This window comes from Chelmon rostratus, chromosome 13 (genome assembly GCF_017976325.1).
Source record: "Chelmon rostratus isolate fCheRos1 chromosome 13, fCheRos1.pri, whole genome shotgun sequence".
Taxonomy (NCBI): domain Eukaryota; kingdom Metazoa; phylum Chordata; class Actinopteri; order Chaetodontiformes; family Chaetodontidae; genus Chelmon; species Chelmon rostratus.
The window spans coordinates 4959509-4984001 of NC_055670.1; the positions used below are offsets into that span (position 1 = coordinate 4959509).

The 24493-nt window shown below is 40.3% G+C and overlaps 1 protein-coding gene across 4 annotated transcripts; it reads right to left on the reverse strand.

Annotated features, from left to right (window-relative positions):
- Positions 1 to 416: 416 nt before the first annotated feature.
- Positions 417 to 24289, reverse strand: zmp:0000000936 (interleukin-1 receptor type 1). 4 transcript variants are annotated; one of them, XM_041951392.1, is made up of 12 exons: positions 24155 to 24289; positions 13508 to 13585; positions 12030 to 12282; positions 11564 to 11756; positions 11077 to 11248; positions 8887 to 8949; positions 8392 to 8527; positions 7915 to 8069; positions 7235 to 7375; positions 5335 to 5502; positions 4383 to 4666; positions 417 to 4089 (listed from the first exon to the last, which is right to left on the reverse strand). In XM_041951392.1, exons 2-12 carry the CDS (start codon positions 13581 to 13583, stop codon positions 3793 to 3795), a joined length of 1938 nt encoding a protein of 645 aa, XP_041807326.1. In that variant the 5' UTR covers positions 13584 to 13585; positions 24155 to 24289; the 3' UTR covers positions 417 to 3792. The 4 variants fall into 4 exon arrangements, with proteins under 4 accessions (XP_041807326.1, XP_041807327.1, XP_041807329.1 ...); XM_041951393.1 differs by lacking the exon at positions 24155 to 24289 and adding an exon at positions 21766 to 21923; XM_041951395.1 differs by lacking the exon at positions 24155 to 24289 and adding an exon at positions 21858 to 21888.
- Positions 24290 to 24493: the final 204 nt, after the last annotated feature.

The following is a 24493-nucleotide window of genomic DNA, read 5'->3' on the forward strand; positions in this document are numbered from 1 at the left end:
TTCCTTATAAATAACATTTAATAAATTCCCCTCACAGATAAATGTCATGTTCCACTATTTGTTGATAACATTACATAAATGGTAGTACATTTGATATGAAAGTCACAGTTTGCTGCTTGACTTCTAATGATACTGTTGAAATTAGGGCTTTGATTGGGCAAATATATCAGCTATCAACAATTAGTTGACATTAGACTGGCCCATAAAGCGGTCTCATTAGGGCATTGCGATGAAATTTACGATGACGAGGATAAGCTTTGGACATTTTACTTGATATGGATAGATCAAACAGCACAAACAAATATATGCAGAATAAATTGCACATTGTTTGAGCTACCAGTGAAGAAGGTGGATGTGAGTATGGATGTCCTGTGGAAAAGAGGAAAAATAATTAAAAATGTGTCAGTGAGTTATAATAATGAACTTTATTTTCATAGCACCTTTCATACAGAAATTGCAGCTCAAATTGCTTTACAGCAAAGAAATGACATGCACCAAGTGAGTGTTTCACATAGAAAAGACAGAACGGACATAAAACAGGGATAAAGAGTGTGAAAATAAGATGGTGAAAAAAACCCACCTGATAATAATAAAAGTGAAAAGTTAGTAAAAGTTAGATATAATCAGGATGAAAATAAAGACAATGCATAACATGAAATGGAAAATAAACCACGGAATAAAATAGAGGTAAAATAGATTCCATAGAATGCATGAAATCAAGTAAAACACAACAATGTAAAAGAAGTGCAGCAGTGCATAAGTGCGAGGCAAAGCACAACAGTTTCAGGCTGGTATCGGAAATGCATCTGCATAACTGTGGAAACACACATTGTGCTCTCTAATGATGTCACCAAGTGGCAGCCTGTGTAATGAGAACAGTAATGGGCCGAGGCAGCTGCCTTGTGCAACCCCTAAACAGATGTGATCTTTCTCAGACACATGATCTCCAAGACTGACGTAAAACTTTTTCTTTTCGATGTTTGTTTTAAACCAGTTTAACACAGAGAAAGACCAGCCAACTGTTCAGGATGATTGATTCAGATATCATGGTCAATCTTATCAAACGCTGCAGTGAGGTCCAAGAGGACAAGAACTGGGAGCTTATTTTCATCTGAATTTAGTCTGAGTTTGATGATTATTTCAGTCAGAGCAGTTTTAGTGCTGTGGTCTGTTTTGAAGTCTGACTGCAGTTCCTCCAAAATTTTATTTTCTTAAAGAAAGGAGTTCATTTTCTAGTATCTAACTGACGAATGGAAGGTTGGACATTGGCCCATAGTTGGTGAGTGCATTACTATCTAGGTTGGTTTTGTATTTATAATCTTTAGGACAAGATTTGAAACACTTTCAAGCACCTGCTTTAAAAATGATCAGTAGGGTCAACACATGAGGAGTTAGACTCAGTGACAATGTTGCAGAGCTCAGTTAATGTAATACAGATGAATCTTCCCATGGTTACATCTGTTTTACAGGGTTTGTTGAGGTAATCTGTGTTCACATCAGTAGCAATGCTGGCTCTGATTGAGGTTATTTTGTTATTGAAGAACAGTGCAGGTTCTTCACAGTTTGATGTAGAGAACTGTGGCTGGGTGGGGCAGTGTCGAGTAGCTGGTCAGTAGTGGAGAATGATACTCTAGAGTTCGCAGCATTCTCTGTAATAATCTTGGAAAAGTAATCCTTTCTTGCCAGATGTGTGGCTTTGTTACAGGTAGTAGGGATGTTACTTTTAGAGCTGAAATGCTGGCAGCGCTTTCCCTTGTCAAGAACTGACAATGGCAAATAGGAAACTGACAAATGCAAAACAATTTCCAAATGCTGCTGGATGACGGTCAGCTACTCTACGGGAAACACATGAAACATGAGAAGCCATGTGGCACACTGCCACCCAGAAAAGCTCAAATCACCACACGGACACGGAGGACAAGCTTCAGCCAAGCCAAAGGAGCCTGAATGAAGCATTTTTAGCCCCGTGTCCCCATAATAGTCTAAGAGATGAAGAAATAACAAGATGCATCAGTGAATATAACCAAAGACTTAAGGCAATTTTATGTGGTCAACAATGATGGATTTCAGAGGTTAGTAAAGACGCTGGAGTACACATGTATACAATTTCATCATGGCCACACTTAAGTTGTACAGTGATAGCAGCTCTGTACCAAGAGACGAAGCTAAAGTGACACAGAGCCTCAAAGAAGCAGAGTGCATCTCAATAACCGCAGATGGGTGGACTTCACAAGCAAGTCAGAGCTAACGCTATGTTACATTCACAGGTCATGTTATGACCAGCGAATGGGAAATTAAAAGTTTTGTCCTACAAACGTGGCCTCATTTCCAATCACACACTGCACTTCACATAGCTGAGGTTTAGAAATCTACAGAGTGGGTGTTCAACAGGAAGAACAAAAACAATCGTCAAGGTATTGCTGTCGTTACAGACTATGCATGAAATATTGATGTAGCGGTGAGAGAGGCCGGACTGGCCCCACACACAGTGTTTTGCACACAATAAAAAAGTTGGTTTTAATGTGGGCCGCATGTAGCAGTGTTTTTTCACTGAACTTCAACTGCCACAGCTGAGCTGACACCTGATCATGGATGTGGTCACCCAATACAACAGCTCTTTGAATTATTTTATAAAAGGACTGCTACTGACTGCTGCATTTTTTTGTTTTGAAATTGTACTTGGTTCAATCATTCTTTGCTAAACTCAATTCATGGCAATTTTTTGCATATTAGTTTATGGCTGTCTTTTATTTTATTAAAGGAAAGCAGAAGCACTTTAAGTTAAAAGAATCAAAATAAAAAATGCTGTACACATTTATTTATAAAGGGCATTTTTTCAGGTCATGGACTTTTTATCAAGGTATTGTCGTACCGTGAGTTTTTGATACCCTTACATCAGTCATGGCTTCTTTGTATATATTACAGTGAACTGTGAGTCTTCCTCCACTTTCTTTCATTAACACTAGTATTTATGTTAGGTTATTTCTTTTTTTTTTATGTTAATAAATTATATCCTTAAGTTTAACTAATGAACCTTCCGGTTTCCTCAAGCTTCAGTCATTATCAGGATACTCTTCAAACTGGCAGCATTATCAAATGATATATTGTGATAAATGTTGATATTCCTAATTATCAAAAAATAATATTGTGTTCATCTTTTTTTTCCATATTGCCGAGCCCAAGGCTGACACACACCTGCGTGAATATGTCAACAACTGCTGATTGTTGGACTGACAGTGGCCAATTGGAAATTTTAACATATCGCTCAGCCCTTCTAGAAATTATTAGTTTATTTATTTACATATTTACACTTTTCATCATACATATGTACATTTTATACATTTTCATTTGGTTTCATCAGTTTTTCTGTGTCCACAAATTCTTCAGTCTCCACCTGCCAGAGAATGTCAGCAGTTCATGTGCAAGGCAGGCAGTCTCAGGATGGCCCAGACACGTGGTGTGAGCTACTGACGTTGAGTTTTTGAGCAAAGCATCTTCCACCCTTTACTGATCAGTGACAGTGCCTTCAGCACATGCTGTACATGGTACAGTTACGGACCTTTTCAGAATATCAGAAATGTGCTACTTGAGAGAAGTTACACATTTTGGAAGCTTAAAGGAAAGCGTTGGGGTGCACCTGTGGTGCAACCATGTGTACCTCACAGCTTCTGGTGACAGCACAGTATTTCCGAGTTGTTTGTGTTTGAGGAACTTCGTTACCATAAACATATCCATTGGAAACCAACTACTCTCTGGTCCAGTAGTTTACACATACTGTACGTGGTAACACCATCATAAGTTCAGCAGGGCAGTTTTCTCGGGGTGCACCGCCCTCTTGCCCCTCACTGGCATATGATACCTCATCTCCTTCCAAAACCTTAACGATGGGGAGAGGGATGGTAATGAAGGCATGTCCTGTTCACCCTTCTCCTCAACCTCTCTCCACCTCATACATGTCCTCCACCTTTGCCTCTGCCTCAGGTTCTTCCACCAACACACGGCGCCCTGCTTCTTCCTCAGGTGACGCACTGACTCTGGGAAGAGAGCCATCTGAGCTGGGGTGATCTCTTCCAACTCAACCAGAACCACCTGCAAAGCAGCACTCAAATTAGAATCAGGGTGCCTTTTTTGAGACAGTGAACTACAGATAACTGAAATGGACCGAAAGATATTTGAACTAAATTAATCAAAGCAGGCTGAATGTTTTTTTCTCTTTTTGAGCAATTACAGTTAGATACAAGTAAGATAGATTTCACTCAACCAGTGAGATTATTTATTCCTTCACAATAGCTCTATGCCCTTTTTTTGTACTAGTAGCAGTTTAAAAAGATAAGATTTGACACTGCTGTCAAGAATTTGCATTGGCAAGTCTGTTCTCTCACCTTGAGCGATCCCTCCAGCAGCGCTCTGTGCATTGCTGCCACACACTCCAACTGCTGCCGTGTGTCTAGATAGACATCTTCACTATCATCAGAACTCATACAGTTGCTGTCGTCTCTGGTCTTGCTTCCGGTGTTGTCGTTGATATTACTGCTCTTTGTGATGTTGTTGTTATTATTGCTACTAGTGCTGCTTGTGTGTCTTTTGCTGGTGAAAGTGGAGGCGGTGTAGAGCAGAAGGAGGCGGCGGCTGGCTTGTATGTTGTCTTCCACCGAATTCACTATGGCTGCAGGGAGAAACAGGATGAAGAGGAGTTAGGTTAGAAAAACTTGATCTTAATAAGTGATGCACATCAACACATTAAGGGTTTATTAGTGCATTTAAATACTATTAGACCAGTGGTTCCCCCCAAGCTGTCACAAGATATAATCTGAGGGGTTTCAAGATAATGCAGGGTAACTAAGCAGAGAAACATACTTCTGCTTCTAAGCTAAACTAAGCAAAACCAGAACTTGTCAATGCAACCTGTAGACATAGCAACGTGTAACAAGGAGGTCACAAGCTTTGTTTTTGAGAGGTGAAAAACAAAAATGGTTGAGAACCACTGATTTAGATTAGGTTCCTAATGTAAATGTAAGCATGTGGCCAGCCATTCTTTACTAGTGTGCTACTCATAAATTACTAGTATAGCAGCCTGCACAATATCTTTAAGTCAAAATATGGTGATGACATTCAGCCAGAACCAACATTCCCTTCAGTCGCCAGAGCTATGACAAATAACATATGGTCAGTGCTAACCAGATAGTTAGTAGTGCATCAACTTATCATTATAGCTTTGAGGCTTTTTCAGGGCAGAGTGACGGGAAAAAAAATAAACAAATGGCATTTTGGACACTGTGACCCTTGTATTCAAGGCGACATTGTAATACTGGCTCTGCCATGTAGGTGACTTACCCTGGCCAGGCAGGCAGTCCCGGCCTGCTATAAAGACTTTGTAGCCGCAGGCCTTTTCCAACACTTGAGGCAGTGTTTTCATGGCGAAGATCTCCACTTCCTTGCTGTATCCTTCAGCACATGGTGGTGGGTATGCAACATAGGCATCATACAGTTTTCCATCCAAGTCTGACACAGGAAAATAAGAAGAGCTTGTTAAAAGTATATTTTCAGTGGTAGCAGTACACACTCAAGCCTTTCATGAAGGACAGGGCAAATCATTAAATCCTGTATTTATTTTTTTGGGCCCTGAGACACAGTTTTAGTTGTTTTTGCCCCTACAAAGCGCATCAAGACATTAACACATAGCTGAATATGGTTAATGTAGCTAGCAAGAATCGATATTGCTTGTAGACTGAAGATAAACAGTTTTCACAAAGTGGACATTTTGCACATCATCCAGAAGCATAATTTAGCAAATTAATTCAGTGTATCGCCCAGTCCTACTTTTATGTCTCTCAATGTCGACATTATTTCGAAATAGCCCCAGTTCATGTTGACTGGACCTTTCTCCTTGAGGTGTGACCAAATCTCTAGGTGAGACATCACTGTTACAAAAGGCTTTTTTTGATATGTTGGAGAAAAACACAAATATTATGTTGCAATGCAGTTTAACTTAACTTCTTGTTTAACTGCAAGGCACAGACTGGCAAAAAAGAACTACTCGACAAGAGTCTGCTCAGCGCTCCTTGCTGTGCTGTTAATGCACTGCTTTCTGTGATTCCCTTTTCTTTGGATCTTCTGCCCACAGTTTTCTATTAATTCAGCCAAGGGGGGTTCACCGTGGCATGTTAAATACACTGTCATGCTAAAGTCAGATTTTGAAGATTCTTCTGTTGCAAAATCAACAGATAAGATTTCAGCAGAACTACTGTAGACAGCCCTGTGGTTAGCTTGTTTCCTATGTTTACTCTCACTGCGGTCAGATACAACACAGAGCTTTAGATTCTCTGAGTTAAGATGTATGTGTGGGTGTGTGTTGCAAGGTCTGTTTTTTCCATCTTGGAGCACTGTAGATTTAGTGTGAGTATATTTCTTTGTGGCCTGACATTATCTCTACATTTTACACTGTATGCAATAAAGAGCACATTACTAATTAGACCACAGCACTCTTAAATAGTCAATTCTGATTGGTCAATCGCCAAAATTCAGCGCTCTTTATTTCTTGAGAGACCACCGACTGCTTAGGTACTCCGTTGCTATGGAAGCTATAGCATAGACTCATGGACTAAAGGGGCAATCCGTTAATGTACCAGGCTCAGCAACAAATATGGAGCATTTTCTGAACATTACTTTTAATTTGTTTGGAGAGGACAAAACACTTGGCTGGAGAATGACATGTTCCCAGCGAAAAAGACAAGAAAAGCAAAGAACAACACTGGACCGACAGGAGAAGCAAAATTAAGGCACAAGTGACTTGAGGACACAGAGATTGACCAGATTAAAGCAGACAGACACAAAAAAAAACACCAAAAACACCTCTCCCAGGTCTGAGATATACCCTTTACTTCTCCAAATTTGATTGATGATTACACTAAATAACTGTAAAGAAATATGTTCTCCTGCCTGCCGGCCTGCGCACGGTAAGAGGCGGTTGCTATGCAACTCTGTTTACTGTCAATGTTGCTGCATAGTGAGAGCGGTCACAGAAGAGAGCAGGCTAGTTTTAAATCAATAAAATATGTTTTAGTTATTATTATTATAATTATTATTTTGTGTCACATTATTATTTATTAGTAGTAAACTGTGTTCTAGGCGGGATAATGTAGAGTGAGCAGGTTCCTATGGAGAAATAAACCCCGACAGGATGAGATGCTATTCATCCTTAAGTATACACTGCTACAATGCTGTTAAATCTTACCTTTATTTGTATAGAAGACTGGAAACGTTCTCCTGAACCACAGTATAATGTCAACTTTAAAAAGATAGTAGATGGTGACACTGATGATAAAGACAACCATCACGCCACCAAACATGCATCCAGGAAATATGATGTTGGGATCTGTAGAGATAAATGTGACAGATATCAGACATACAGTTTTAGGCTGTGTGTGTCCGTGTGTCAGAGAAGTTATTATTATTAGTGCCCTTCTCTGGCAGAGCTGACTCCTCAAACACATGAAAGGCATTAAAATAACATACTACCATGGCTCCATAACACTTTTAAAATGGCACTGTATGGTTCAAATTGTGACAATAGAAGGAAGGATTTCAGAGAATTTGTAAAACTTAAAAAGGTGGTTTTCAGTGGTGTATGGGCCAGTGGGCATCAGAAGACCTGCAACTTTGATTGTGGCCAGTGAGTGGGAGAAGACGTGACAACCTACACCCTCTGCTGTTCATTTTCTGCAATAGGAAACATTACCTTTATTGAAGCTGAAAAGATCAGGCAATTAATAGACGTGAGTCAGTGGCCAGAAAACTGGTAACTGTTTAATCATTTCAGTAATTTGTTAAGTAAAAATTAAGTTTTAAGAATTAAGATTTTTCTCTTCTGTCATAGTAAAGTGCGTTTTTTCATTTGGCACTCTGTGGTTTTACCTTCTGGCAGCAGAGTAAAATATTCCTCAGGAAGGCCTCTGTCACTGTATGCTCGACAAGTGTAGTTGAGGTGGAAATCCTCCTCCCTCAGCTCAGAAAACATCAACAGTCGCTCCAACCACACACCTTTCCGTGGAGCATCCTGCCTCCTCAAACTGGTGAGGACGGACATGATGAGAAAAAATGTGACAAAATCATCCAACAAAACGTGACACAAGCATGTGACGTTTTTTTAATCAAACAGCCACATGTGATCTGAAAAAGGCTGCTTAAGATAAGGAAACCTGCTGCTCAACAGAGACTTTTAAACCTCATTGTTAAAAAAAGCATGCAGTTCTCCACATAGATAAAAAATAACTCAAATATCAACAAATTGCTGCTCCTGCCATTTGGATGGTGCACTTGGACATATTATCAACTTGTCATATTGTCAATATTTAAATCAAAAGAAGTGAAAGGAAAGGTGAGGGTGCTGACCTCTGTTCTGACGTGTAGACACGGTTAGAGGAGTGGGTATTGAGAATGAAATCATTTTTGACCAACCAAACAACATCAACGAAGGGCTTCCCAGCACACTGCACAAAGACTAAGCACCGCTTGGTGAAACTGGACCCTAAACACGTGTACAAACAATAACACAAGTTACACAAGTAAACAGTTTCTCATAATCTATAAACCCACATTTAAAGTTGATGTATGGCTGTAAGGGACCTTTTACCCCAGCAGGCATTCAGACAGAAAATATCACTGTGTGCTTAACAGTTGAGAACTGCAGTTCACATTACAAAATGTCCTGCCTGAAAGTGCACTTGCATTTGCTCACACTGCAGTAAAGCAGTCACTAAAATAAATGAGGAATTTTTCAACACAGTGCAAATGTTGGTCTGAACAAAGCCAGAGTTAGCTTCAACAGTAGACATTTAAACTGCAAAACACCATATTTCTGAGAATATGTGGCAGACAGGAACTCACCCATCTTTGCCTTGATAATCTCATTGGCTGGTTCATGTACTTCCGGAGCCAAACAGTAATCCTCTGAAAAGACAGACAACGTGAAATATGCAGTTGTCTAATCTCAGAAATATACTGTTAATAGAATGATAACAAATAGTTACAAGCTCCTCCCACCCAGCTGTCATCAGTTTTGGGAGTAATTTCCACTACTTCACGTCATCCTGCTGTAACCTGTTCTTTCCACTAGTGGGCGCATGTAATGTGGGTGAGTACTATCTAAAACAGCATGGCCGGTACTGTTTTCGCCTGGCATTGTTTTCACACTGTGTGTGTGAGAGTGTGTGTTTGTGTGTGTGTGTCATGATAAAATGCGGCCCTGAACACCTATTGTAGTGGCGACTACAACAGAAGTGGTTTTCAGTACTGTGGCAGGTCCTGACATGCTGAATGACAGCAGAGACAGAAAACACATTTTATGTTTGACAGCTTAAATGGATCCCAGCATATGAACCAAGCACCCTTTGCTTTAGAATTTTTAAGAAGTAAACTATAGTGGCCAGGGTGGAAGGCTAGAAGCGAATTTGCTACTTCTTAAAATTAGAGGGTAAGCATTTAGAGATTTAGTAGCAATTTTATTGCAGGGTTAGCAAAAGAGGGATCAAAACATTAAACATTAAATTTGATCCCTGCAAGCACGCCATGAATGTATTGAGGCTTGAAATGACAAAGGTCAATAAAATAAATGATGAAGGCACATGCAATTTGTCAAAAAGGACAGGTTTCGGAGGAATGTCAATTGTAGCAAAAGGAACCCAAGCAAAATCATAGAACTTTAGAGTGGAGGCTGCCAAACCTTTCCTCGTAAAAAACCTGGCAGAATCTAAACACTTTTGAAATGATTTCCTGCTTAATACATCGCTAGAGAGCCGGGACAGGCAGGGGACTGGGGCTCGCATACAAACAAAGACTTGAGAAGACATGAAAATGGATTGGAATGGAATCAGAGGAATGCACTATTTCATCACTGAAAAAAGAAATGCCATTCACCGATCCTCTAGCAGTGACCAAAATTTTAAAAAGAATGGTAGCCTTTGTTCAGATTTGGACGAAGAGATTTGGTCGTGCAAACAGGAGAGTAACTGTTGCTGTCTACTGTTTACTTTTCTATCGGAATGAACAGAACAGATTACCAGAGGGTAAATGTAAAAAAATGTAGCATGGGCTACAGACACCGAGGTAGAGGAATTTTTTGAGCTGCTGAAGACATGAATCAATTGCCTGAAATGATTTCACCAGAGACTGTGTAGTGACTTGTAAGGTATTCAGCTGGCGTGGCTGAACTAGCGGGAACTGTAGGAGCAGCAAAGGCAGCAGGAACGGCCAGAGTGGGAGATGTAGAAGGTCTGGAAGCATTTGATGGCTGAACTCATATCCTCTGAGCTAAGATGGATTTGGTAGATGCAATGTGGGCCCTTTTGCACTGAACTGCAGGAGACTGAGCTGCTTCTATCAGCTTGCCACTCAGGTAGAAATCCTCTGAAAGAGGATCAGATTTGTAATCCAACAAACTGGAGAGGATGCAGCAGCAAAAGAATGATTAGCGAATGCCCTGCAAAGGTCTGGCAGCATCACAAAATCTCAGGAGAGAACACATTGAAAGTTGCACAGCTTGCAGATGATTGGCTAATGGTGAACGTGTCAGGTTGTAATTAAATGAAGACAAGAAGGAGCTTGTGGAGTTTAGAGATATCAGGAAACTATGCAGGGTAACTTAGAAAGCTTACGCAAGGAAATAGTCTGCATGGCCGAACTTTGGCTAAGTTTCATTATTCAGTTGTTGTTGGATAGTCAATATTTATGTTTTATCCAAACAACTGATTATTTGTGTCTTGCCACTAATGACACATTCTACATTAATGACTGACCATGTTTAATGTTGATGTAGGATGAAATAAGTAAATGAGAGAATATTTCTGCATAACACATATGTCAGTACTAACATAGTTGACCATGCAAGGTTTTCTAGACATATTGAATAAAACTGGCACAGCTGACCTTCACCATCAATACAGATTTGCCGTTGTGGCTAGTGTGATCTGATCCCAATTTTAGAAAGGTTCATTCCATTTTAGGACTTGTTTATGTAATGTGGACAAACAGCATAAAGTCTCTATCTTGCACACTCAAGTATTGAATATCCACTCTAACCTTTGACCCATGCGTCAATGGTCTCCGACACGGATCCTGTGATGCCACCGAGAGTGAAAGTCAGAGTACAAGTGTAGGCGCTGCTGTTTTGAGGTTCCAACCCGTCAATCTTCAGTTTGGTTTTATCTCTGTAGGTATACTTGCCTATCCCATCCACTATGGGGTCACAACCCTAGATGAGGAAAGAAAACACAAAAGTCAGGCTTTCTGATGACAATGTGGGAAAAAATCTATACTTTTTTGGATAAAGGAGTATCTTGGTGAGCTGACCTGGGGAATTCATAACCTTCAGCAGCAACTCTCAAGCATTTGACCTAATTTAAGAACCTACAAAATTGCCTTCTCCGATCTTGTTTAGGCTGTATTGTATAGCGTTTTGATGCAAACCATATTTATTCGACTTAATTATTACTGACATCTGACCCTACAGCATCTGGAGTGAACACAGAATATTTTATGACAGTGACAAGACTTTCCCATAACTCACTTTGTACCACTTGATGGAGTAAGTGATTTTGTAGCTGTCCAGTTTATTTATATACTCCTTCAGAGGGCAGGACAGGGTGTCAGTGCCTCCCATTGAAAGAGTTTGGCCAGCTTTTTTTGGCCTTCCACACTCGCCAGCAACTGGCCGATCCACCACCAGCTTGCTGACCTGCCTGTAGCACCAAGTGGGAGTTCTGTTGAACATAAAGGAGATATTTTGATTGATTGATTTATTTTATTAGATTTCATTTCTTACAGCAGAGGTTATTTGTGGACCTTGAAGCAATGCAGCTGAATCACAAGCTTTGCACTTTTTATGGACGACAAACTTGAAACTGTACATAGCACAACGAAGAAAGTTGATGCTGCTTTTTCAGTGGTAGGCAGTAATTCCTACAGTACAGGCTCACACACACAAACACGTTTTCTGTTGATTCTTTCACTCTCAGCTGCTGATGCTACCGTACCTCACTATGGTCTCATATTCCCCATCGTCCTCCATCGTTACGTTAAGAAACCACAGAGTCTCCCCGCGCACCATGATTCGACCGATTTGATCGCTCATCTCTCTGTCCGTCTTCAAGTCGTACCAGGTGATGTTATACGGAACAGCTGTGAAGTTGAAGACGTCTGAAGACACCAGGGTGCTGTTGAGCATAGCTATATCCCCGGGAACAGAGAAAACCCTCTCGAACTGGAGCTTGTAGTTGGTACAGTTCTCTGCAACACACACATCAGTGGAGAATTGAGCAAACCTGTCAATGTCAGATCAGCAATTTAGTTTATATAGCACATAAAACTGCAACTTTAAAGTGACTGTATATTTATTCTTTCATGGATTAGGAAGGAAATATCAGTAAACTGTCAATCTGAGTCAGCAACCCTTTCTTTCATGTCTTTGTTTCTTTTATATCTTTTCTTAATGTCTTTCTGTCATATGTAAAGCACTTTAAATTGCCTTGTTGTTGAAAGCTACTATAAAAAATAAGCTTGCTTTGCTTTCCTTTTTGTTGGATGTTCTTTTGCAGCATTCAGCCAGTAGCTCAGGGATTTAGAGCTGCCCAGAGGACATTATGCTTGACTTCCAGTACTTTTCCATGCTACTCCATGTCAATGAGATGGAAGTTTCCAATTCCATGCATGCTAAAGCTAAGATTTAATTCAGTTCAATTTAAAATCACACAGTATTAATAAAACAGGGAAATGCAGTAGAAGCCACACACACAGATAAAAAAAATAAGTGAAAATGACTCTACACATGAAACGATGAAGAGCAGCAACATATAATGGAAACAAAACAAAAATTGTCACTAAGACAGATAGCAAAAAAACAAAATAACATTTGTGTGAGAGTCAACATTTCAACATCTGTTTTCAATCTATTTGATGTTGGGGAGCATATTCCAGGCAGAACAACCTCTATAATGAACAGTTCTCAGTTCTCTCATACAGTTCGTTCATGGACACCTGATGATCAGTATTTGCTTGATATATACGAGTTTAACACAAGTGTGGTGTACTATTACAGATTACAGTTTGAAAATAATTCTGATTCTGGTAACAGATGACAAGCTTGTAATAATTTCCTTTAGCCTTCACAGTTTCATTTGAAGTCAACCAAAGGAGCTCCACACTGTACAAGGTAGCTGCCTGGCAGTTGTGGTCTTTTTATAAGAATAGTCGGAAAGCAGTGAGAGCCGTTTTAAGTGCTCACATTTATCGGAAACACTGAGGACAAACAAGTTATGCAAGTTGCTGTGATTCAACCAGTGGCCACAAGATGGCGATACAATGCTTCTATAGAGGCTGGAGGCAGAAAGACTGGTGAAATGTAATTCTTATTAAAACCTTATATATGCGTAAATATATGTCGGTCTGTTTTAAATAGTGTCAGAGCTCTAGTAGGATTTATGTAGTTGTTTGAGAAAACAGTGACTCAGCTCACCCTGTACAAATCCTGTACAAATCCCACATAGCCCGAGGAATAACAGAAGGCTTCCCAGTGGTGAACGCAGGTCCATGCCTAAGAAACACACACATAAGCAACAGTTAGGAATAAGCTTCAACAACGGCCTGAAATCACAACAATCAGCTGACGACTTACTGGAACACTTCTGTCCAGTGACACTGACGGGTCACAAATCAAACACAGTCAGCAAAACCACTTTTCTTTCCTCTTTAAGCAAAATGTTATCCTACCTAATATTTCTGAAAGACCGTCTCCCTTTCCCTCCCCTCCACGCTCCCTCGACCTCTCTCCCGCAGACATGGATGACAAATGTTCTGGTATTTCAGTGGTCATTTGTGTAGAAACCTCTGACTACATGCTGCGTAACGCTTTGGAACTGGATGGAGATCCTGCATTCCTGGACGCTGCTTAACACAAGCAAACGTTCCTACTCAGTCCTGCCTGTAAATCTAAGAATGAACACTGTAAACCCTCTGGGGAAATTGGTGTCCTCTTTGTCTCAAACTTGTACAGCTACTGCAGTTGCTGTTCCAGTTCGAGTCAATCAGGTTTAGGCATGACTCAAGGGTAAAATCTTCGGCACCATAATGATTTTCAAAATGCAAATTTTTAAACAAACAGTTATATATTCAAACTACTTTCAGTAGATATTTGAGAAAGTATGAGCTATTGTAGCTTTGGGTATTTTGACAGTGAGTGGTATTGGTTCCCTTTCATTTTAATGTTTTGTGCAGGTGCAGGTTACACTTGTTCTCCTGTCCGGTGACATTCCTATTTTTTAATGTGTGGCTCCAGTGTGATTAGCAGCACCAATCACATTAACACTTGTTTTACCAAAAAATGAAACACTTTCTAATGTAAATATATGTCTTCCTCTTGTCGTCTTCAATTTGTTAACAGGAGCAGGTGTGAAAACTGTGAAAGGCAACAACGCGAGTGAGGTTACAGTGAGGTTGCCACCTGTACCAGCTGTTGTGCCCTCATGGTCACTTTTTGGTGTGCTACCTTTAGGAACATACAAATATCTTTTGGTATTAAATAGTTTTTGGTATTTGGTGTTGCAAACACAATGTGGTTGGTACCAAAAAGATATAGAGATTGGACACCCATAATTTGGGTACTAAATGGAATGAATGGAATGCATGAAGGCAGCAAAAAATGTGTTTAAAGCTTGAAAAGTGGCCACAGGATGCTGGGCAAGTCTTGAGAGCATAAGCAAATGAGCATTTTGAGAAAAGAGTGGCATAGGAAGTTAAACCATTGTCATCTCAACTAATAGTGTATGTCCAGTCATCTGTATGCACTGTAATTAAAGTATATGAGTAAAGCTGGAAACAGCCACAGATGTTTGTGGGTGTAGAATGACTCAGTTAAACAGAGATTATCCTCATCCATGACGTCACGCATTTTGATGTCCAGTGGTTTCCTGATCCAAAGCTTGTGGAAAACAAACCTGTCTCCTGACTTGCATAAATGAGTTTAAAGTGTGTCTGATCCAAACCGACTCGATGATTAGACCCAGTCCAAAATGTAGTGCACCCTGAACAGACTCAAACAAATAGAGAAAGTGTTTATTATACATTCATATTTCTTCGCCGCTGATTCTGAGGAGTCGTCACATGATCAGAGGTGGCACTGCAGACATCAAGTCTGCTGGGATTCACAGACTCAAGATGCATTTCTGTACAAAGCAACTCTACTGGACATGATTAATATGTGATAAATACGCAAGACTAAATGACAGCACATCCATCTGATGCCTCCAGTACGGTCGAATTTGCTGATGATTTTTATGGCTGCAAAAATACTGTCTGTGTTGGCAGCGTGTGAAGATGTGTGTGTGTCTGATTGGCTTTGTCTTACAAGTTAGTACTTGACAAGAGTTATGTACATTAGGAAATAAGCGGGAGGGAACCCTGAAAACTTCTTTGTTGTCATGAAATTAGTCAGGTTTAAAGACACTGATGCACAAAAACACACTGAAATATCTGCATTGACCCGCTTAAGAATGTAAAAAGCAAAGGCTATGGTCCTAGAGATCCACGTTCTGTGAATACAACAGGTAATTCATAACATACTGTTTGATATACATGGTTAAATTTTGTGCAACAACAGAAGCTGCAGTACTGTCATATTCAGATAAGAGATCTTCAGCAGATAGCGACTGATCTGATCTAACCACGTCTTTGACCACATGCATGTGCAATGCTGAATAGAGCGGCAGTGTTTCCACTATATATAGCTCTTAGTTGTAAATTTGGCAGCAGTGGTAGTGCTTCACTGGCAGCTATGACACGTCTTAGCACAGCACTGCAGGATGTCAGCATTTCTAAGAAAGCTCGATTAAAATCCTTAAAATCATCAGGGAAGAGTATTTTGATAATACTTTGCCTTTGTACTATTGTAATGGTCCAGTGGGGGATCCATTGTTACAATCATACTCACACATTTCTCAAACCCATAGACCTTTATTTCAGAAAGTGAAAGATACCAGATGTGTAATGCTGAGTCTTGCACAAGACATCTAGGATATTTCAAATAGATATAAATATATGATAAGGCGAATCAATTTGTAATACTCAATTAGAGATAATGATACTGGCCCATGTCAGTCAGACTCATCACCGAGTGCTAACAGAAACACGACAACTTTACGAGAAAACAGTAGCAGCGATGTGTAAAATGTCATCAGGCTGAGGTGAGGTTTTCAAATTGTTTTAATTGACCAACAGTCCAAAACTCAGTGATTTCAAGTCAGAATGATGTAAAACAGAGTAAACCATCAAACCTAACATTACAATGGCTGGAGCCAGCAAATGTTTATCATTGTTTATCAGAAATGTTGCCACTTATTTTACTGTTGACTGACTCATTAGTGCTCCACTGGGAAAGAAAAACAACAAGTACCAAGACAAACTAAGTGGTATTCAGGTCAATCTCAGTTTAGTAGATATGTATTGCAGGAAGTTGCTTGTTGTAGCTTTAAAAGCTGGAAGATACAGTAAGTGCTCTTTCAATAAAGATGTCTTTTTTAAGGCATATTGAGCCATAAAAGTCTTTCTTTCAGTCTGTGCAGACTCATCCCATGCATGTGGTGTTAAGGGATCCATAGACTGAGGAGTGCTGAGGCCACAAAGTTTCACTGTGGGACAAGCTCGGGCAGAGAGGAGTGTGGGAGAGCTCAGCCGGTTCAGCAGGCCGTGGTTCGAACAGGGACGGGGGAGTAACTCATGGGAGGCTGAGGTGAACGGAACTGACTGCGTCACGAACGTCTGGCAAGTGCTTTCTCCTGCGACCGGAGGCCTAGAGGTGTTGGTATTTGGCTGTGTAATATGCTGAGCAGTGATTCAGACAGTGCTGTGATTTTTCCCCCCTTTGTTTATCATGGGTGGGATGACAGATACGTGTTTTGTTTCTGCTTTACTTTCAGTTTACACTTCCACACTTGACTGTTTATCACTTGTGGCTTCAAGCAGGTTGTCATCTTTATGACTTCACTTTACAGCAACTTATCTCAACTCCACCCCGACATATTACTGGTAACGTACCCTGCACTTAACAACAGCTTTTGGAAATATGGCTTCATAGCAGGAAAGAAGGACAAAAGTTTGCCCTACCAAGACTGTAGTGTTGATATAATGCCTTTTTATATACATGTCTGCTTTTTTAACCTTGAAGCTACCAAAACTGACATTACGACTTGAACATGGCAATTCAAATACAGCTGTGCATGTAGAGCAGTGCTATGTTTTGTTTTGTTTTGTTTTTTATGAGTTAAGGTCTATTATTTTAAGAAAACAAGGCCATCAGCTCAAGGACTGGTATCCTCCACCAGTTTCTAGTCTACACAGGGGCTGCATTCTCCACAGGACCTGGCCCCATCAAATAAATACAGACAGCTCGTTATGCAAATAATAACCAAGCATTTTGTCAGATTATCAGGCATGCAGACTTTTTGGTGAAATCTGGGACTGGATCTGCAATTATGGCCAATAATGTTGTACCCGCATTTTTAGGCAATGTTCTCACCTCTTACAGCCGTAACCTGTTTGCCTGCTGCTTGCATCCTCAAAACCCAACCTGACAAGTGGTAAACTGGGAGAAGTTCCACGATACACAAGTTTACAGTCATAAAAGTCCAGTTGATTTTCCCATAAACACACTGTTACGTGACTCACAGTTGGAGCCCTTCTGCAGCTTGGTCGAACCATTGTTATTAAATATTTGTAGATGTGTTACAAAATATCTGGTTATATGATTCAGAATTGAAGATATGAGCCTGTGTACATAAAACACTTCAGGGAGATTTTAACTGAAAGACAAAGATTAAAGTGTTGAGAAACTCAATCTCGATCTTAAGTCAGCTCACTTCTGGATTGTGAATCACTTTTGGATGAACTCTGTATGGTGCTGGATTTATTTTACGAAAATCAAGCATAGTCAGTGTGCTGCCGCTCTGATTCCCGCCACTGGCTGACCCCCTCGGGTCAGGGGTGTTGTGAGCATGTTCCCGGCTTTGTTGAGCCACTGTGTCAGATTACTCTGCTGGATTCATTGAAAGCACAAAACAAGAAGAGGATGCTGTTCAGAGGCTTCAGGCAAACGAGACTGAAGCTTCTGGTGTCTGGTGGCAGCAGATGGTGGAGGAAGTGAAAAGCTGATGTAAATATCATTACCAATGTGCTTATTTTCTTTCTTTTTTCTTTTCTATTGTGGTAGATTTTAAATACACGTTTGAGAATCATCTCCAACATGATCTTTTCCGTTTGTAAGATATACTGTACACTGAGGGTTTATTTGTCAAACTGGTATGATGTAAGCTCAGATCTAAGGCAGTGATGTAGAAAGTTCTTGCATGACAGAAGCTGTTGGGAAACGGGCCTCACTAACTGAACAAATTTGTGCAATGTTTCATTTCACTACAACAACGTGACAGATCGGAACGGGTGTCCATTTATTTCTGTTTGCATTCAGTTAAGTAGTAGCTGGCTGTGTTTGCCTACTGATCTGCTCAGTCGTGCGAACTTTGTCCATCTGTTTATGGGACAGGGGTTGCGACACTGACTGAAGAGTGATTATTGGTCGAAGGTCGTGACAACACCAGCGTCTACAGAACGGACAACCTTTTGATAAGCAACATGTTTTTATTTTTATAGAATTTTACTGTTGCTTTTACTGTCACTGTAGATAGTTGTAGTAACTACTATAATAGCCTAGTTTGGTTATGAAGACTATGGGCAGTATTTGTATGAAAGTCTTCACAAAGGTTAAATTGGAAACAAACAAAAAAAGAAACACAGTGAAGTGCAAAGCGAAAATAGCAGTGATCTGAACAGCGGTTCAGACCGAGTTGCAGTCTTGGTATGAGTCATATAAACATGCAGATTGCATTCATGATTCACCGACAACACAAACGTGAGGCAGCAGCAGCAAAATGTACTTTACCTGCTGTTCCGCTAAACAGTTCACACTGAACAACTAGCAGAATGTTCAAGAGTGGAACAACTCTGAACTCCTGCGAGGAAAGCATGACGGTAAACATTCCCACATGGCCCAGAATGCATCTGGTCCTGCGTGTCTCGTGTTCTCCACAGCAATGCATCATTTAAGAGATTTCATCGGTTTATTTCACCCTGTAATTCATGTGAAAAATGTAAAATGGGCCACAATTTTATTTGTTATTATTCATCAATCTATTACTTTTTTTATCGAGACATTCAGTTTAATATCTCATGAAATCAGAGAACATTTGGCTTTTTTTTCTGTCTGTTAACTAATCAATTAATCAACTAATGGTTTCAGTTTCTCTGGTACAAAGCAGAGAAGAGCAGCGAATCCTCACAGCGCAGAAGCTGCACCATGTGGATGCAAAAGCATTTCGCCTGGAGAAGTTGCTGACAATTAAAACTGTTGTCAATGAATTTCCTTTCCATCAACTAATTGATCAGTCTAAATTGAACATTGAGGAGTTTAGTGTTAAGTTCCTCCACATAGACCTACAGCCCAGTTCATCCTCATAATATTTCTATAGGCAGTGTTTTAACCCAGCTAAATGTGTGCAATGCTTTTGGCCTTTATTCTGTCTGACATTGACTTTGTTCTCAAACTCAACTGAACTGATTTCAACTCCACTCAAGGTCGACCCCTCAGAAGAACTTATCTAGTGTGCACGTACTCTTTAGATCAATGACTAAATGTTAGCTGACTTAAAGCTCATCTTATTTTTTACATGCTTTTGGGAAACAGGGCCCATGTCAGCTATGTGTAATAATGTCACGTGTGTAGAGTGCTAAGCAAAGCAAAAAACATGTTTTTTGAAGGAGAAGAGGATGTGATGCCGAATGACGATGGAGAATTGAAACCCAGATACTCAATCCATGTTCTCAATACAACATGTAACATGTAGCTAGTGGGAACTGTATAAAATACACATGATATATCAGGCTGAGCTGGTAGAGCTTCTGTATCTTGGGGCACATAGCTCATCATTTGCAAACGCCTTGCTATGGATAAGCTGTTTCATCTCATGCTGATCCATATGTGTAGGTTCTAGGTTGTTCTGCATCGTAAAGTTGTGTTCATACATCTTTACCCTGTTAAACATTAGGTGAGGATTCTTTTTGCTGAAAAGAAACATGATGGCCGTTAGAGGCAGACTCTGATTCTCATGTTCTGCCTCTAGAGCAGTTTATTTTTAACCATGTCTGAGAAAATATCTTTCAAATTAATGACACAGTGTCAGCACCGGACCTTTTGAGATACAGCTGTAAATACTACTATGCTGGACTGATGAGGGTCAAAGCTACGTGGGAACGTTCTCATATAAATGTCATGACTTTTCTGCCCCTAAGTGAGGAAGGGAGGAAACCCCAGACACAAGCTTGGAAATATCCTTTCGGGGCAATTGGTGTGATCAGTTCAATTTTTCTTTTAATTAGGATTGAGGGAGAATAAGTTGAAGCCATTTAGCCTGTGGGAGGTTATCATACTACATGACTCATTTAGGGCTTACGAGGGGAAAGGATGGGAGTTTTCTTTCCTATAGCAGAGAAGCGTGAGAATATAACTAGTATGACTGAATGTTATGTTTCACACTGAGGACAATGCTGTTTCTGGTGTGAAGTGAAAAAAGTATATTTCTCAGTACCTACCATGTTTCCTTGGTTTTGTGGTAAGACGCTGTATGAGACGGCTGGCAGGTTTATTCATCTGTGCTTTTTCCACTGTGGCTCTGCCTTTTTTTTGTAAAACTACACTAAATTAGATCTGAAAACAGTGGGTGCAGCAGGATGCATGAACAACATACTGCAATGTACAATGGGCTGCATCTCCAACTCAAAAGGCTGCATAAGGTAGCAGCAATAATATAAAGAAAAAAGAAGATAATCAGGTTGTCTGACAAATCAATTAAACCCCTTTAACAAACTGTAATGTATCAGGTAATGTAAGTTAACAGTAAATAGGTCGTTCTGATGTGTGTGCCTTCACCCAGCCACAGTTTAGTCATCAACTAAACCCACAGGTATCAAAGTCTAAAACACACAGCTAACCTTTATTTTCACTTCCGTACCGCCTTGGTGTAAAATGCTGTCACTTATTTGTGGGCAAATTAAGTGCTTAACCACCTGTCTGCCAGGTGCCGGGCTCAAATATGCAGATGTGAAAGATGGTACATCGATTAAGCGCTCTAACACTGTTGAAGAGGAAACATCTGCACAGCTTTCACAGCCGAAACACAAGCAGAGAGAAAGTGTTTGACATAACCAGGAGGCACATGAAGAATCCAGACACTCTGTGAAACAGCTCTCCAAAAATGCACCGAAATTAATCTCTTCCTTAATTTCACTTTGAAGTTGTTCTATAATGATCCTTGCCTTTCAAAAAAAAAATTAAAAAACGGATGATTTCAACAGCATGCCACTGATATTTACACATCTACAAACCTGTTTCCTCTATTACACACAGCATGTGCCCCAAATATAGTGTGAAAAGAAGTGCGTCTCCTCTGTGGTTAGACACTTCTCTAAAGCAGTAAACATGCAACCCTGAACAGTGCATTCCTTGAAGGTTGAGTAGCCGTCATATTTCTAACAAGGTAAGCAGGTAGGTGGCTGAGCTGGGTGGGGCAGACAGTTACATTTGCCTTCAGTGGCAGCGTTAATATCACAAAAGTAAGAGATTGAAAAGAAAACGAAGTTGAGACATGCAAAAGTGAGCAGAATATATTGACTCACCTCAGAGAAAGCGACACAGAGGCACCGAACAGGCAGAGGAAGGATGAGATGGAGTTTGCACGCCACAGCAGAGCTAACAGAGGAAACCTCACCTCTGACCCTCGTGTGCAGAGTGAAGCCTCGACCATGCAGCTCAGCCAGTGACTCAGCTGCTCTGTCCCACCTCCACGGGACCAAAGCACAAACAACACAGACAAACAGGAGGAAGAGTGTGTTTGGATTGCACCCCTCAACTCTCTGTTCACCTTCCTTTCCATTTCAACATGCTTTGAAACCGTCGGCAGAAGCTTCCTGCAACTAAAAAAACTCACGGTAGCCTGAGCGTCAAATAACTTCTCCTAACCTTAATGACCAGATTGTATGTAAATCTTAACCAAAATCATTTAACAGTAAGTTTAGACTGGAAAGTTAAGTCTCAAAACAACCGAGAAAACAGGTTTACTTTTTAATTTACACACAGAACAGAATCATGTTTCTATAGATCTAGAAATGTGCAGTCATGTTATGACTAACAAGGCTTCTCATAGGGTATGAGTGAAAGTTAGTGCTTTTCATATGCTGTCTCAATCACAACAAAAACATGCTGTTCTGACATTTTAAGACACCAAGATTTCAACGACACTCCCTTTTTTAAGGGTTTTTTGCTTTAGAAAATGAAGAATTAAAATTCCTCACATTCTGAAAAAATCTGAGTCCCAGTCAATTACCTTGATTCAGAAGTTTTGTGAACAGCCTTTTGACACAAATGTCCGCAGTCTCATAATGGTGAGAGCTATATGAAACAAAATACATAAATGGGACATCAGATCTAGCACAGACAACTTTGGTTTCCATCGCTTAGATGTGGGCAATTCTAACAAAAACCAGTGTCAAAGCAAAGTGTGGCATGAGGCCAAACCTGGGCATCCCCCCTGGATAGAGGAATCCCCAGGAGACACAGGCATTCATTCAGCTATGAGTCAGTCCCCATCAACCACAATCCCTGAGTGAATGTCTCTTTTTCAAACAGGATGCACAGCAGAAAACGTGCATGACATTTACAGCCACAATGTGACAGTTAGAACACGCACCCCACCAGCAAAGCGCTCTGTACTGTTCTCTGTCTCATCTAGCAAAAGTTTTCTCTTTGTGGTCAAAAGACGACAGTGTTAATGACCTCAGGTTTTGTCAACAGGAGAGTGTGCACACACATTGTGTGATGTCTGATGATATTTGATACTGTGGGCTTTCGAAATTTCATACTGATGCGATCATTTAAAGTCAGGGGTGAATGAAATGCACCATTTTTATGTACAGATATAATGTTTTGATAAATAGTTTGGTTTATAAAGGGTCACAAAATAATGCCCATCACAATATGCCAGAGAAATAATGTCTGACCAACAGCCCGAAACCCAAATATATTCAGTTCACTATCATAGAGGACTAAGAAAACCAGCAAATCCTCACTTTTTGAGAAGCCAACATAGACAGGGGTTTGGACAAAACAAGACATTTGATGACATCTCCTGGTAGAAGAGTGGGGTATAGGTATTGTTACGAAGATAGTGTGGAATGATTTTCCTAACGAGTGAAAACACCTCACACCATCAACAGCAGGAACACACGAGGGACTGTGTTATCTGTCGCAGAAGAGTTACTGCTGTCACAAATGATGAGGAGCGAAAAGTCTGAAAAATGCTAACTGTCAGAGAAAATCATTTTGACCACTTCCAAGAACCTGAAACGATGGTGTGACGGATAGACAAGCTACGCAAACGTGGGTTTGACATTAACCTTTAATTGAACTATTTCATGTTTTATACAGCAAAGTGCCAAAAGTAGCAGGGAAGAGGCTGCTAGCTAGCAAACATGGATCTCAACGATGCAGGCTTAAGAATATTTAAAGATGTGCCTTGCAGATGTGTGATGGAAGGAAAATGCATTCATAGGACTAACTGATGTCTACAGTATGTTTTGGTGAGAAAAATTAAATTTGAACATAACATTTTTCTTTTTCTTTTTTTTAAATCCTCAGGGGAACTTAACTGGAAATTTCTGCAGGCAGACTTTGTGTCCTGAGCAAAGCTCAGCTAAAGATATTTGGACAAAGTTACATAAATACGGGAAAACAATGTTCATTGGGAAAATTGTTTGAATTTGTAAAATCAGTCCACCTTTCCATTCTATCCGTGAAAAAACACCCCCCTCCTGTCTCTTCAGTGCCATGAGTCCTGACAAGTTGAGATCAAGTTTCAGAAGAAGCAGTAAAAAGGTGCCAGTAGCTGCAGTGAGAGAGTCCAGATGTGGAGCAGCAACGTCACAGACTGTATCGGTGACGTCAGGGTTTTTGATCACACGGAACATTAGAACAGCTCTTAGTTAATATAGTTGAAAAAAGAGGACTCACCAGGCTGATGTTATTCTAGTCCTTTCATAAAGGCAGCAGCCGCCTCAGGTCACATGAAAGTCCTGGAAAAACATCTTGTCTTTTTTTTTTTTTGACTTAAATCTAAGTTCAGACGTGTCCTCTCCAGCTTTGACTTCCTCTTTTGTGGAGACTGCAGCACATGTTGCAATTTCCTTTCCTGGGATCTTTTGAAAGCCAGCGTGTGTCCTAATCTGTTGAGCAATAGCTGGGAGGAGAGCTGCCTGGATCCTGCTATTCGTATGATTCACACCATCCACAGCTCTGTTCCACACAGCTGAGCATGTTTTTGTATAACACAAGTCAGTTTATATGACAGTA

Coding starts and splice junctions, on each gene's coding strand:
- zmp:0000000936 (XM_041951392.1), bottom strand. CDS start 13,583: ATGGACCTGCGTTCACCACTGGGAAGCCTTCTGTTATTCCTCGGGCTA. Junction 8,070..8,391: donor GTCTACACGTCAGAACAGAG/GTCAGCACCCTC, acceptor CGTCCTCACCAG/TTTGAGGAGGCAGGATGCTC. Junction 4,090..4,382: donor TGCTGGAGGGATCGCTCAAG/GTGAGAGAACAG, acceptor GCTGCTTTGCAG/GTGGTTCTGGTTGAGTTGGA.